Source organism: Sminthopsis crassicaudata, chromosome 4 (assembly GCF_048593235.1).
Source record: "Sminthopsis crassicaudata isolate SCR6 chromosome 4, ASM4859323v1, whole genome shotgun sequence".
Classification (NCBI taxonomy): domain Eukaryota; kingdom Metazoa; phylum Chordata; class Mammalia; order Dasyuromorphia; family Dasyuridae; genus Sminthopsis; species Sminthopsis crassicaudata.
In genome coordinates this window covers 467,238,425-467,251,730 of record NC_133620.1, presented here as the reverse complement: position 1 = coordinate 467,251,730, position 13,306 = coordinate 467,238,425, and the positions used below count along the sequence as shown (strand labels likewise).

Genomic DNA, 13,306 nt, shown 5'->3' with positions numbered 1-13,306 from the left:
AAGGCGAGAAACTAGCAAATACTTTCAACTCTCATTTTGCATGCCTTGGTCTTAAATCAGATCTTTTCTTCTCCAGGAAGCCCCACCAGCAAGCTGTCCAGTGCTTCCCAGACCACCCAAGGAACAGGGTCTCCCATTCCTAAGATCCACGGAAGTAGCTTTGTCACTTCTACAGTCAAGGTAATCTCTGTGTGATTGCATGTGTTTATTTTTAAAAGTAAGCAAATTCACCCAAATCGTTTCTCCCTGTAGAGGATTAGCTTTTTGATGGCAGGGCCATTTCATTTTTGTTGTTGAATCTCCAGTGTCACTCATAATAGGCACTTAGTAAATACTCGTTGAACAGTTGAAAACAGTGGGTTTTTTTAGTTGACTTTGTACATTTTAGGAGATAAATTCCTAGAGTTCAAAAGAACCTTAGAGAGCGTTTAGTCCACCCTATAACCCAAGGTTTACTATATCTTTGATACAAAGTAGGATTGCTCACGTTAAAAACTGCATTTGGCAGCTGAGGACCTGTATCTAAATCCTAGAACTGCCTTTTACTTTCTGGGTGACCTTCATTTCCCATGCCTTAGTTTCTTCTTCTGAATGATGAGCAGATTATATAAGAGGGCTTCTAAGGATTTTTCCTGCTCTAGATCAATAAAGATTCTTTGATCTTGTCTAGCCATCAAGTCTCTGCTTAAACCCTTCTGTCACTTCTGTAGGTAGTATATCTGCCCTATGGGGACATAGCTTTACCAGGGCTACTACTTATGGGCTTCACCAAGATTTTTCCTTTATCCATCTTTACTACAGTGTTCTGAAAGAGCAAAAATTGACTTTACTGTCCTGCCCCTCTTGGAGCATTGCTAGTTCCTTCAGCTTTCCTCATAAAACAAGTCCTACCCATCCAGTTATCTCCTTTGAACATGTTCTTGTCTGTCAGGCTTCCTTCCCTCTACAATACGGTACCCAGCACCGAACAGAGATCTCCAACTATGCTTTTGCTGCTTTCCAAAGACAGTGCAAGATGTGTTTTAAATTCCTGCATACAGTTTTTAAAATATTTCTTTTTCATTCAGACTTTTTCCTTGTTTGATCAATTCTTTGCCTCTCCAACTCCCAAATAATTAGGATTTAGAAGTGACGTTAAAGGTCATTTAGTCCAACCTCCTCATTTTACAGGTGAGGAGGTTGATGCCTTCAGAAGGGCAGCAATTTGCACAGAATTATAAAGATAGCAAGTAGAAGGTGAACTGGCTTAATTTAAATTCACATATTGTAGTGCCTAAAACAACACCTCTTATAAAGTTACATAATTCGCTGGATGGTAAATCCTTGGGTCATGTAGAAAGTTATAACCTTCCTAATTCTTTATAATATGATTTGATATTTAAATTCTATTCATGCATATGGTGGAAAATGTTGATCTAAACCTAATTTTTGCCAATTTGATTCCAAAATTTTCTTGACTATTTCTTTCATATAAGGAACTTGTACCCCAATAGTTGGTGTTCTTGGGTTTATCAAAGACTAGGCTCCTATTTTTGATTACTCCTGGGTCTTGCTTAATCTGCTATTTTCCATTGTAGCTTTTCTGTTTTTTAACCAATACCAAGTCATTTAATATCCAAGTAATATGATATATTTGGAGAAATGGTAGTATTACTACCTTCTCCTTCATTTCTTTTTACTTTTATATTTCCTGAGGGATTCTTGAGCTCTGATTCTTCCAGGTGAATTTTGCTAGTTTTGACTAGTCCTATAATCTGACAGTCTAGTATGTCTGTAAATTTATTTTGGTGTTTTAGACATTTTCATTCTCTTGTTATAAGCTCAGCTATGAATAATGAATATCCAATTTCTTATCTTGCTTATTTCCATTGTTTTTTACTTGTAACTGTTTACATTTTGATTGTGGCTTTGTAGATTAACTCCCATGTGTTTTATGACATGCATTTTGTATTTATTTATTTTGAATGAGATTTCATTTTTTGTCTTGTGGCTGTTTTTTATTAGTAATATACAGATGCAGAAAGGATGATTTGGGGAAGGAAGGAGAAGGACTTTATGTTGCCACTTTATTGATATTAATAGTAATTTTTTTATTAGGTCTGGCATTATCTAAGTAAACCATCATATCATTTGTCAACAGAAAATATTTTTTCTTCTTTTTACCTAACAAGTATATTCCTTCGATTTATTTTCTTGTCATCACTATTTCTAGGATGAAATCAGTAGATAGTATGGAACTTTAATGATCCTCTCTTAGAAGGTTTTATGCCTATTTATCCCATTTAAAAAAAGGTTCCTTAATACCCATACCTTTTAATGTTTTTAACATAAATGAATATTGTGTTCAAAGATTTTTTCCATTAATTGATATAAAGATGAGTTGTATTGTTTTTATGTTTATAGGTTTTCTAATAAATGTACCTGAGACATAGAAAGTGTTTAAATGTTTTGTGGATTGACTATTGAGCCATTCCAGCACTCATGATAGAAATCCATAGTAAATAAGTTTTTAAAATAAGTCACTTCTATCTTTAATATTTTATTCAAATTTTTTGCTTCAATTAATAATGATATTAGTCAGTAACTTTATTTTTATGCCTGATCTCTCCCTCCTTTGAGTGTCAGCATGTATTTCTTTTTTTTCCTAGAAGGAGCTGGCTTAGATACCTTTTATTTCTGTTGTGATAGTAGTTTATGTAGTATTAGGGTTAACACCAGCAGCATCTTTAAAGAAGTCCTGGCATATTACCTCTCAGTAAGGTTGTTATATTGACTGGAACCAGAAGGCTTGTGATTCCTTCTAAATGGCAGATTTTATGTTTCCAAATTAACTCTAATGGAGAGATGCATTTTGCAGTTTAAATTTTAAAATTTGTATTAAGTTTAAAAATCGAGACAGCTATCATGCTGAACTCTCATCAGAATAATGACCAATGGGCCTAATGGTGGAGCAGCTCCCCCTAATGGAGAGGTGAAGGGCTGAGAAAAGTTTATTTTGGACAGGCCAGTATGTTTTGACACACTGTGTTTATAAGTCTGTTTTGTTTGACTGACTATGCTCTATGTATTTGTAGTAGATTTTGTTTTTCTTTTATTCTTATTTGGGAGGAAGGTAATGAGGAGACCTGATTAAAATAAATAAAATATTTTTAAATAAAAAATGAGAAGGTTCAATTCTGGAGGGTTGAAGTAAAAAAATTGATTAAAAATGAGACTGACAGATTATGAAAGCTTATATTATATAAAAATTATACATCTTAAGAAAGTTGATATTTTTTCTTATAATTGCAGTCATTGAAAATTTGTTTTGTCTTCAAAAGAAAAAAATTGATGTGGTTTAAAAATATTTACTGTGTCTGTAGTTTCTAAACCAAGCGATGAATGGTGTTTGAAAGGAAGTCTTTGATTAACATGTTGGTGTAACAGAGAATATCCAGCTGAGGCTGGGGAGGCTCCAGAGAATCTTGTTGAGTAGTCAGTCTTCTAACCTCAGTAACTCAGTGCAGGCTATTGGAGTTGAATCCGATTTTCTCCAGGTTTTTGGTTGCCTAATTTTGTACCATGTTGCCTACCCAGCAGGAGGACTCCTTGTTTGCGTCTATGCCTCCTCTTTGCCCGATTGGGAGTCACTCTAAAGTTCAGAGCCCCAAACCTGTCACTGGAGGCCTCGGAGCTTTTACCAAGGTGAGTGTTTGTTTTCAGGGTCACATCTCAGCTCCTTGCCCATGGTCGCCTATCTCTGGCTGGATTAGGGTGGCTGTGATCTTTGATTGGTGTTCCACCACAGGTTTTGTGCCTTCATAAAACTCCTTGGGGAGTGAGATGCAGCGTCAGAATTCTGGATTCTCCTTCTGAGTGGGGGGGCCCTGAGGGTCTATCTTCCCCTTTCCAGCCTTGTGTTTCCAATTGTTATGGAAAAGATGGTGTGGTCACGAAGGCCCGTCTAATATTCCCACAAGTGGGGCAGCCTGCTCCATTGGGGGCTGCTTTAATTAAGAGAAGTCCATCTGGAGCTTTTCCTCCTTGCCTCCTCTCCCCCATCTGACTGCTAGTCTATAGGGCAAACTAAAGCCCTTGAAGGCAGCTCTCATGTCTCCATCAAGTCCTTCTCCTGGTCCCACCTGGGGGCCTTCCTCTGCTTGTCAGCCTCCTTTCTAAAATGAGACCCCTAGAATACCTCATTCCTCACAGATGTGAAGGGATTTTTGTTGGCGTATTCACAGGGTAAATGCTTATTTCCCATACACTCGTGTCCACTGTGAACTTTATCCAGGTCACTTCTTGCCTTTCCTTACAGACCCCACTTCACTAATTTGTTCATCCTGGTAGACAGATCGTCTCCAGACTGGGGTGCCTTATTTAGTGTCCTTGTGTCTCTTCCAAGGTGATCATCAAGCAGGAGCCTGGAGAAGCCCCCCACATGGCCACCTCAGGAGCCACCAGCCAGCTGCCTCTGCCCCAGTATGTGACCGTGAAGGGGGGTCAGATGATAGCCGTGTCTCCTCAGAAACAGGTCATGGCTGCAGGAGATGGGACTGCTCAGTCACCTAAGGTACAGGAGCCATCCTCCAGGGTTTGTTAAGGGAAGGGTGATGGCTCTGAATCTGGGATCCAGTAATCTGGACTCCTTGCTCACTGCCACCAAGTGACCAGGGGAAGTAAGCGCTTCCGTACAAGGCCCATTGCTGAGCCATGGAAAAAGTGCTTCCACTGCTCACTAGAGCCAGTCCGATCGTATAACAGAAGCTGGATCCAGGGGACCCTTCCCATTTTTGTTAGCAATAACTAGGAGGAGTAGCTGACAATTGTAGGAAATCCTACAGCCAGATCCCTGAGCATCAGTCTCAGGCTGAGGTTAGGATCAAAAGTGACCTTTTCTGGGGACCCCGAAGTCATTGAAAAAGGAGAAAATGTCACCTCTTTTGCTCCCCCATCAAATAAAAACAGAGAATGCTTCTTAAGCTTCTTCTGGTATATGAGAATTTGCCATATGGGTAGATTTTAGGGAAAATATGTGTTGCTTAAGGAAGAGAGAGAGACAAGGGAAAGGGGGGCATTCTAAATTCTGTGTGGTCTAGTCATTTGAATCCCTTACCGCATTCTGTATAGCACCTTATAAGTCCCCACTAATTTTAGGTTAATGTTGATTAAAGTTACAATATTATCCCTGTCAAACTAGTATTCCAAGTGTGGAAAATTTCTCTGTTTATTTCTCCTTCATAACTACTAATTAAACAATCAATCAATTAGCAAACAGCTAAGTGCCAAGGACTATGTTGGGCACTGGGGATACATATGTAAAAAATGGTCTGAAAATTGATTGACTCTCCTACTTAAAGATATTCAAGGACACTTGGAATACATGGTTTACTGGGGGGAAAGACCTTAAAATGTAGTCTTTATGGCTGCTGTCCTACTTTTACTTTTTCTGGGATGAGCTCGTGCTGTTGATCTCATCTTGTCAATAGAGGTTAACAAGTACTCCAAGCTCTACACTGGAAAAAGAAAAGCAAAAATCGAGGCCGGCCATCAGCAGGATTATAGTGATTTCCACTAGTTGACATTTAACCCAAATACCATCCTGAAACTTTATGCCAAGAAGGCATGTTGCCAGTTACACGCCCAGAGCAGCCAGCTGTTTACTCTCAGATGACTGGCTCAGGTCCATGTCACATGCCTAAGGTGCCTGGTTTTATTGTTATTGTTCCCGTGGGAATCGTCTGAGCCGTGCAGAATCGCCTGCGTCTGCTCCTTCTTCTGAGGATCTTCGCTGAGGACCAGGAGGAGGAGCCCCAGTGACGTCTGCTTTGTTTTGCACAGGTGGTTGGCGTGCCGGTTGGCTCTGCTTTGCAGTCCACAGTGAAGCAGGCCATGGCCATCAGTGGGGGCCAGATCCTGGTGGCCAAGGCCAGCTCCGCCGTTGCCAAGGCCGTGGGGCCAAAGCAAGTTGTGACCCAAGGAGTCGCCAAAGCGATTGTGAGCGGGGGTGGAGGGACCATTGTTGCTCAACCTGTGCAGACCTTAACCAAGGCTCAGGTGGCTTCCACTGGAGCCCCAAAAAGTGGATCTCAGGGTTCAGGTAACAGTATTACTGGTCAACTTAGGGAACCTTTTGGGGAAGGGGCAGCCATGTCCTGGCAGTGGAATGTCCACATTAGTAATCAGTGCCATGGGAGCCTGAGAGACAATCCATTTAACTGGCCCCATGGTCAGGTATGGAGAACCCTATAAATAGAGTCAACGTTTACTTCAGGTTTTCAAAAAGCACATCTTGCAGAATGACTCCAAGTAAGCTCCTAAGAGTCATTCCAAACTCAGGCTCTAGTTCAATCATTCCTTTTTTTTTTTTTTTTTTTTTAATGCTTTTTATTTTCAAAATCTTTGCACAGATAATTTTCAACATTCACCTTTGCAACACCTTGTATCCCCAATTTTTTTCCCTCCCACTTCCTCCCCTAGACGGCAAGTAATCCAATATATATTAAACATGTGCAATTCTTCTATACATATTTATACAATTATCTTGCTGCACAAGAAAAATCAGATCAAAAAGGAAAATATGAGAAAGAAAACAAAATGCAAGGAAACAACAATAAAAAAGTGAAAATGCTACATTGTAGTCCACACTCAGTCCTCTCTCTGGGTGCAGATGCTCTCTCCATCACAAGACCATTGAAACTGGCCTGAATCATCTCATTGTTGAAAAGAGCCATATCCATCAGTATTGATCATCATATAGTTCTTGCTTCAACTATTTATTTCTAGACAGATAACTCCTAAATGTACATATTCAGCCTCTATCCACCTCCCCCCTCAAGCTCCAGTCTTCTACTTCCTGCCATCCTCATGTCCAAAACATTCTTAATTTTTCTCCCTAAAACCACCTTGCTTCTTTGGTATTTCTGTGAAAGCATCATTTTTCATTTTCCAGGTTGGCAAATATGGAGCCATCTTCAATCCTTCTCATTTACTGCCCCCAGTCCCTAATTAGTGACTTCTTCACCAAGTTTCTCATCTTTCTTTTCCCTTTACTCCTGCCATTAGTGCTCTAGTCCAGGCTCTAATTACCTCTCACCTGAACTTTTGAAACAGCCTCCTCATTGGTTTCCTTGCACCTGACTTCTAACCTAGGGCTTCTGCACGCTTTCTGTGTCTTGGCCTCCTTGACAGCAGTCTAGTGAAACCTCTTAAATTCTCAGGACCACATTTTTAAATTCATAAGATAAAGTACATAGAATTACAAGGGAAGACAAGATGAGAGACATGGGATGGAGAGCTCCTCAACAGATGGCTCCTCATCCAGCAGACTTGACTTTCCTGTGCCTTGTACCATGATTTGCTACCTCTTGACTCAGTTCCTCTTAAACCACAGCCCTTTCCCCCACACGCAGAGTATTCTCCTTTGGCTCTGCCTCTTGGCCCGAGTGCCGTGCTTCTGAGAGTCTGTCTCAGGCCCAGGTATTTGTGTGTGGGAGCCCTCTGGCAGAATGTCTGTCCCATCTAACCTGGTGTCTCAAGACAGGTTTGAGTAGAAATCTCCGTCACTAAAAGTCTGCTTCTCAAGTTACTTCTCACTTTGACATGCCTTAACGCACCCTTTGCCTTGACAGTTTTCCCCCTTTGGATTGTGTTGTCAAGGAGACTCGGGCTGCATTGATGGCCACCCGTGCTCAAGCTCACTGAGGAACTGGGGGGGCCCCCGGGGGAGCACACAGCACCTCTATGACTTATTGGAAGTGCAATTTCACAGTCCATCCTTTATGGCCTCTATGTGCTCTCTTTATCTCTCTAGAAAATGGATCTTGAATATGATTTTTCTTAGTTTGAACCAAAATAAACATTCCTCTTCACTGACCAAAGACTTAGGAATTCAAGCCTAAAAAAAAAGAGTCAGCTAGAGGCCAAGTGTCCAAGCATAGCATCGGAGCAATTCTCAGAATCTGTCCCAGAATGCAAATAGCCCAGAAATGGGCTCCAGATTCAGTGTTAGCAAGAGAATTTCTCCATTCTCTATCATCATCTGTCTCCTCCTCCTCCTCTTCTTTCCCGCCCCCTCCCACTATATCTATATGTGTAAATAGTTACTGTTAATGTCTGTATTTATATATTAGTGTTGACTCTGACACTGCTATTACTACAAAGAACAGCCACTGTTTATATTCACTTTTTCCCACTGGTCATTTCAGTAACTTGAGATTTATTTGTTACTGATGTTTTCTGTTTTCAAATGTTTCATTGCCACCTGCCTTTCTCTGTCATTGTAGTGATGGCTACTTTGCAGCTGCCTGCCACCAATCTGGCCAACTTGGCAAATTTGCCTCCTGGCACCAAACTGTACTTAACAACAAACAGCAAGAACCCTTCTGGAAAAGGAAAACTGCTGCTGATCCCTCAAGGGGCCATCCTGCGAGCTACAAACAATGCTAGTGAGTTTGTCTTTGAATCCTTTGGTTATTGGGGTACTAGAGGGGGTCATCTGGGATCTGGAAAGTGAACTGGTCAGGCTTGAGGGGCGGATGGCAGCTCCCCCCTACCATCAGGGGCTTGGAGAAACACAAGGGAGGAAGCTTCCTTGGCCATCCTTTTAGGGGGTCTCAGTTCTGATTTTTGTCTTCTTTTGGTACCAGAAAAATGTGCTCATTCTAAATATTTTTGTATCACTTAAGAATAAAGGGACAAAATCAGGTGCTTTGGGTATATTCCAAGGGAAAGGGTTGGTGCCAGTGAAGACTCATTAATGTCAGTGACACTGAGAAGAAAAAGATAACAAAAGCCCCTCCTCTCTTCTTCTCTTCCTTCCCCCCTCTTCCCCCATTAGGCCGTCAGTCAGAAGGCAGTCCCTCCTGCCAAAATGGTAGAACCCAAGCATCCAAGACTAGTCTTAGAACTATCCCAATGCCCCCAACCCCCTCTCCCATACCTACCTTCTTCACTCAGCCTAGTCCTGTACTCCTCCTTGCTTTCATTTCTCTTCCTACCTTTTTACAAGCTCCAGCATTTCCCTATATCATTGCTGAGGGCTGGGGGGCTCTGCTCTCCCTTTCAGGGAGCCCTATGAGACAAGCTGCCTGTGGGCAGTGGTGCTCTGGGGGAGGCTGATCTGCCCTTTGTCTGCACACGCCCATCCATGTGGACTGGCAGCTCTGGGTGGGCAATAGGACTCCTTCCCCATTTGTCCTCAAAACACCTCAGAGAGTCCACAGGGAGAGAAAGTGCTCTGGGCGAGGTCCTATTGGGGTGACTGCAGAACACCAGCCACGTTGGTGGGATGCAGTGAGAAGAGCCTGTAGAGTGAGACCTGAATTTAATGATCAGTCTCGTTGGGTCTTAAGAGATGAAACTATTATAACTAATAGTGTATATGTTTAGGCTGTGGAGGTAGTGGCCCTAACGTGAAAGATTTGCATCCTCCCTACCTGGCTCTTTGTACCTGTTGTGTAAACACCATAATTGAAATCCAGTTAAATCTTTCTTTCATTTTTTCTTAAATACACAATGATAAACAAACAAACAAAAAGAACACTTCCTTGTACTCAGAATCACATAAGGAAAAGATTCGGTAAAAATCATGAATTTTCATGTTCACATTATTTTTATTTTTTATTTTTTATTTTTTCTTCTCTCTTTTTCCTTACCCCACCCTATAGAAGGTTACCATTGGGCATGATGTTTATGTGTGTATGTATGTGTATGTACATATACATTCATACATGCATACATACACATATGTGTAAAAAACTGTATTTTGTGGTTCTTTTTATCAGTTATTTCTCCAGAGTAGACAGGTTCTTCATGAGACCTTCATAGGTCCTATGTAGGGTATAGGATTTTAACACTGAAAGTGACATAGTCTCATTCAAGATTGTTCCTAGAGCAATGTTGCTGTTGTTGTGTACGACATCCCCTTGATTCTGCGCGTTTCATTCTTCATTATTTCATGCAAAACTTTCCATGTTTTTCTAAAACCAAAGCTCATCATTTCATATAGCACAACAGTATTCCATCACAAGCACATCACACATCTTCTTTAGCCATTCCAGAACTGATAGGTATCCCCTCAGTTTCCGGTTCTTTGCTATTACAGAAAGCTGCAATAAATATTTTAGAACAAATTTTTTTCCTTTTTCCCTAATCACAGTGAGAAACACCTCATAGTGATTTTGCTGGGTAAAATGTATAGGCTGTTTAATAACTGGGTATAATTCATGATTATTCTCGAATGGCTGAATCAGTTTATAGCTCCACCCATAATGAATTAGTGTCTCAAGTTTTTTCACATCCCTCCCAAAGTTGTATTAATTTGCATTTCTCTAATCAATAACGATTTAGAACATTTTTTTCATAAGACCCATATAGTTTTGATTTCATTGAAAAACTGACTGTTCATATTGTTAACAATTTATCAGTTAGGGAATGACTCATTCTTTAAAATTTGCTATATAGTTTTTCTGAGAAACTATCAATAAACTTTTTTCTCCACTTTCCTGCTTTCCCTCTGATCCTGCTACATTGGTTTTATTTGTACAAAATCTTTTAATTTAATATACTTGAAAACTATACATTTTATACCTTGCAATGCTCTCTATTTGTTCTCCTATCCATAATGATAAATATCTGTCATCTATCCATTTTAAATTTATCTTGGTAAATGCTATAAGATACTGATTTGTGCCCAATTTCTATCAGTCTGATTTTTTTTGTTTTTTTTTGTCATTCCCTACAATGTTTACTAATAAAAATTCTTATCCCAAAAGCTTAAATCTTTACATTTAACAGATACAAGATTATTAATCATTTATTACTGTATAGTGTATGTCTACTCTATTCCATTGATCCAACTTTCTATTCTTAGCCCAGTTGATAATTACTGCGATAGAGTATGATTTAAAATCTGGTATTGTTAAACCTCTTCCTTTACATTTTTTGCATTAGTTCCTTTGATATGTTTGACTTTTTGTTCTTCCAGATGAACTTTGTTGTTATTTTTCTTAGCTCAATAAAATAATTTTTTAACTTAGTCATTCTTTTTTTATTATTTATTTATAATATTATCCCTTGTATTCATTTTTCCAAATTATCCCCCCCCTCCCTCTACTCCTTCCCCCCGATGACAGGCAATCCCATACATTTTACATGTGTTACAATATAACCTAGATACAACATATGTGTGTAAATACCATTTTCTTGTTGCACATTAAGTATTGGATTCCGAAGGTATAAGTAACCTGGGTAGAAAGATAGTAGTGCTAACAATTTACATTCACTTCCCAGGGTTCCTTCTCTGGGTGTAGTTGTTTCTGTCCATCATTGATCAACTGGAAGTGAGTTGGATCTTCTTTATGTTGAAGATATCCACTTCCATCAGAATATATCTTCATACAGCATTGAAGTGTACAGCGATCTTCTGGTTCTGCTCATTTCACTCAGCATCAGTTGATGCAAGTCTCTCTGAGCCTCTCTGTATTCCTCCTGCTGGTCATTTCTTACAGAGCAATAATATTTCATAACATTCATATATCATAATTTGACCAACCATTCTCCAATTGATGGGCATCCATTCATTTTCCAGTTTCTAGCCACTACAAAAAGAGCTGCCACAAACATTCTGGCACCCTTTCCTTTTTTTAGTATTTCTTTGGGATATAAGCCCAGTAGTAGCACTGCTGGATCAAAGGGTATGCACAGTTTGATAACTTTTTGGGCATAGTTCCAAATTGCTCTCCAGAATGATTGGATTCATTCACAACTCCCCCAACAATGCATCAGTGTCCCAGTTTTCCCACAGCCCCTCCAACATTCAGCATTATTTGTTCCTGTCATCTTAGCCAATCTGACAGGTGTGTAGTGGTATCTCAGAGTGGTCTTAATTTGCATTTCTCTGATCAGTAGTGATTTGGAACACTCTTTCATATGAGTGGATATAGTTTCAATTTCATCATCTGAAAATTGTCTGTTCATATCCTTCGACCATTTATCAATTGGAGAATGGTTTGATTTCTTATAAATTAGGGTCAGTTCTCTATATATTTTGGAAATGAGACCTTTGTCAGAACCTTTACTTTTAAAAATATTTTCCCAATTTGTTACTTCCCTTCTAATCTTGTTTGCATTAGTATTGTTTGTACAGAAACTTTTTAGTTTGATGTAATCAAAATCTTCTATTTTATGATCAATAATGATCTCTAGTTCTCCTCTGGTCATAAATTCCTTCCTCCTCCACAGGTCTGAGAGGTAGACTATTTTCTGTTTCTCTAATCTGTTTATTATCTCCCTCTTTATGCCTAAATCATGGACCCATTTTGATCTTATCTTGGTATATGGTGTTAAGTGTGGATCCATATCCAATTTCTGCCATACTAATTTCCAGTTTTCCCAACTAACTCAGTCATTCTTTAAGATTAGGTTGTTTAGTCTTCAATTTTTAATTGTATTTCCATGGTCCCTTATTGAATATAGTTTTTATTGCATTGGGATCTGAAAAGGAGGCAGTTAAAAATGTCTTTTGATATTTAGCTATAATGGTTTTATGCCTTAATATATGGTCAGTTTTTATAAAGGTTCCATGTACTGTGGAGATAAAAAGTTAAATCCTTTCTATTCCTATTCAATTTTCTCCAGATATCTATCACCTCTGACTTATCTAAAATTCTGTTCATGTCTTTGACTAATTTATTTATTTATTTATTTTGGTTAGATTTGTCTAAATGAAAAGGCTGAAGTGCCCCCCACTATTCTTTCCACCTGTAATTCATTTAACTTTTCCTTTAAAATTTTAGATGTTATAGCATTTGGTGCATGTAGATTTAGTATTGATACTGCTTTATTTTCTGTGGCAGCTTTTGTCATACTGTAGTTTTCCTGTTCATCTCTTTTAACTGAATCTATTTTAGCTTTTTATATCAGCTGAAGCATAATAATTTCTACTCTAGCCTTTTATTTTAACTCTATGTATATCTCTCATTTTTAAATGTATTTCTTGCAAGCAGCATACCATGGGATTCTAGATGGCAGCAGAGGGTCAATCTTCTCCCACTCAGCTGTCTGACCTCCACACTGTTTGTGAGGTGAAAGTTCCTGAAAGGAAGCTACTGTTGATTCAGCTGCCCCCTCCTTCTCCACCCCCACCCCCACTCCTTTCCCTGGGCTTGTTGCTTTTTGATTCTATGGTAGTTGCCTGGTAGTGCTTGTAGTTCATTTGGGGCATGTATCTGGTCTTTTTGAGATCCTCTCAAGTTGTCTTAGGAGACTTTAATTATTAAATTCATTTTGAGGTGATGTTTTATTTGTTGGGAAAATCTGAAGAGTC

General features: G+C 39.3%; 1 protein-coding gene across 9 annotated transcripts in view; it reads left to right on the top strand.

Moving 5' to 3' along the window:
• The window catches only part of YEATS2 (YEATS domain containing 2), an 84,309-nt gene that overhangs the window by 45,054 nt on the left and 25,949 nt on the right, over window positions 1-13,306 (top strand). For 8 of the 9 annotated variants that reach the window (XM_074264185.1, XM_074264188.1, XM_074264190.1 and 5 more), the window contains 5 exons: window positions 77-180; window positions 3,577-3,684; window positions 4,385-4,552; window positions 5,821-6,079; window positions 8,265-8,426. In XM_074264185.1, the coding sequence (XP_074120286.1) occupies window positions 77-180; window positions 3,577-3,684; window positions 4,385-4,552; window positions 5,821-6,079; window positions 8,265-8,426 (801 nt within the window). The remainder of the gene's footprint in view (window positions 1-76; window positions 181-3,576; window positions 3,685-4,384; window positions 4,553-5,820; window positions 6,080-8,264; window positions 8,427-13,306) is intronic. The other variant, XM_074264186.1, reaches the window with a different exon arrangement.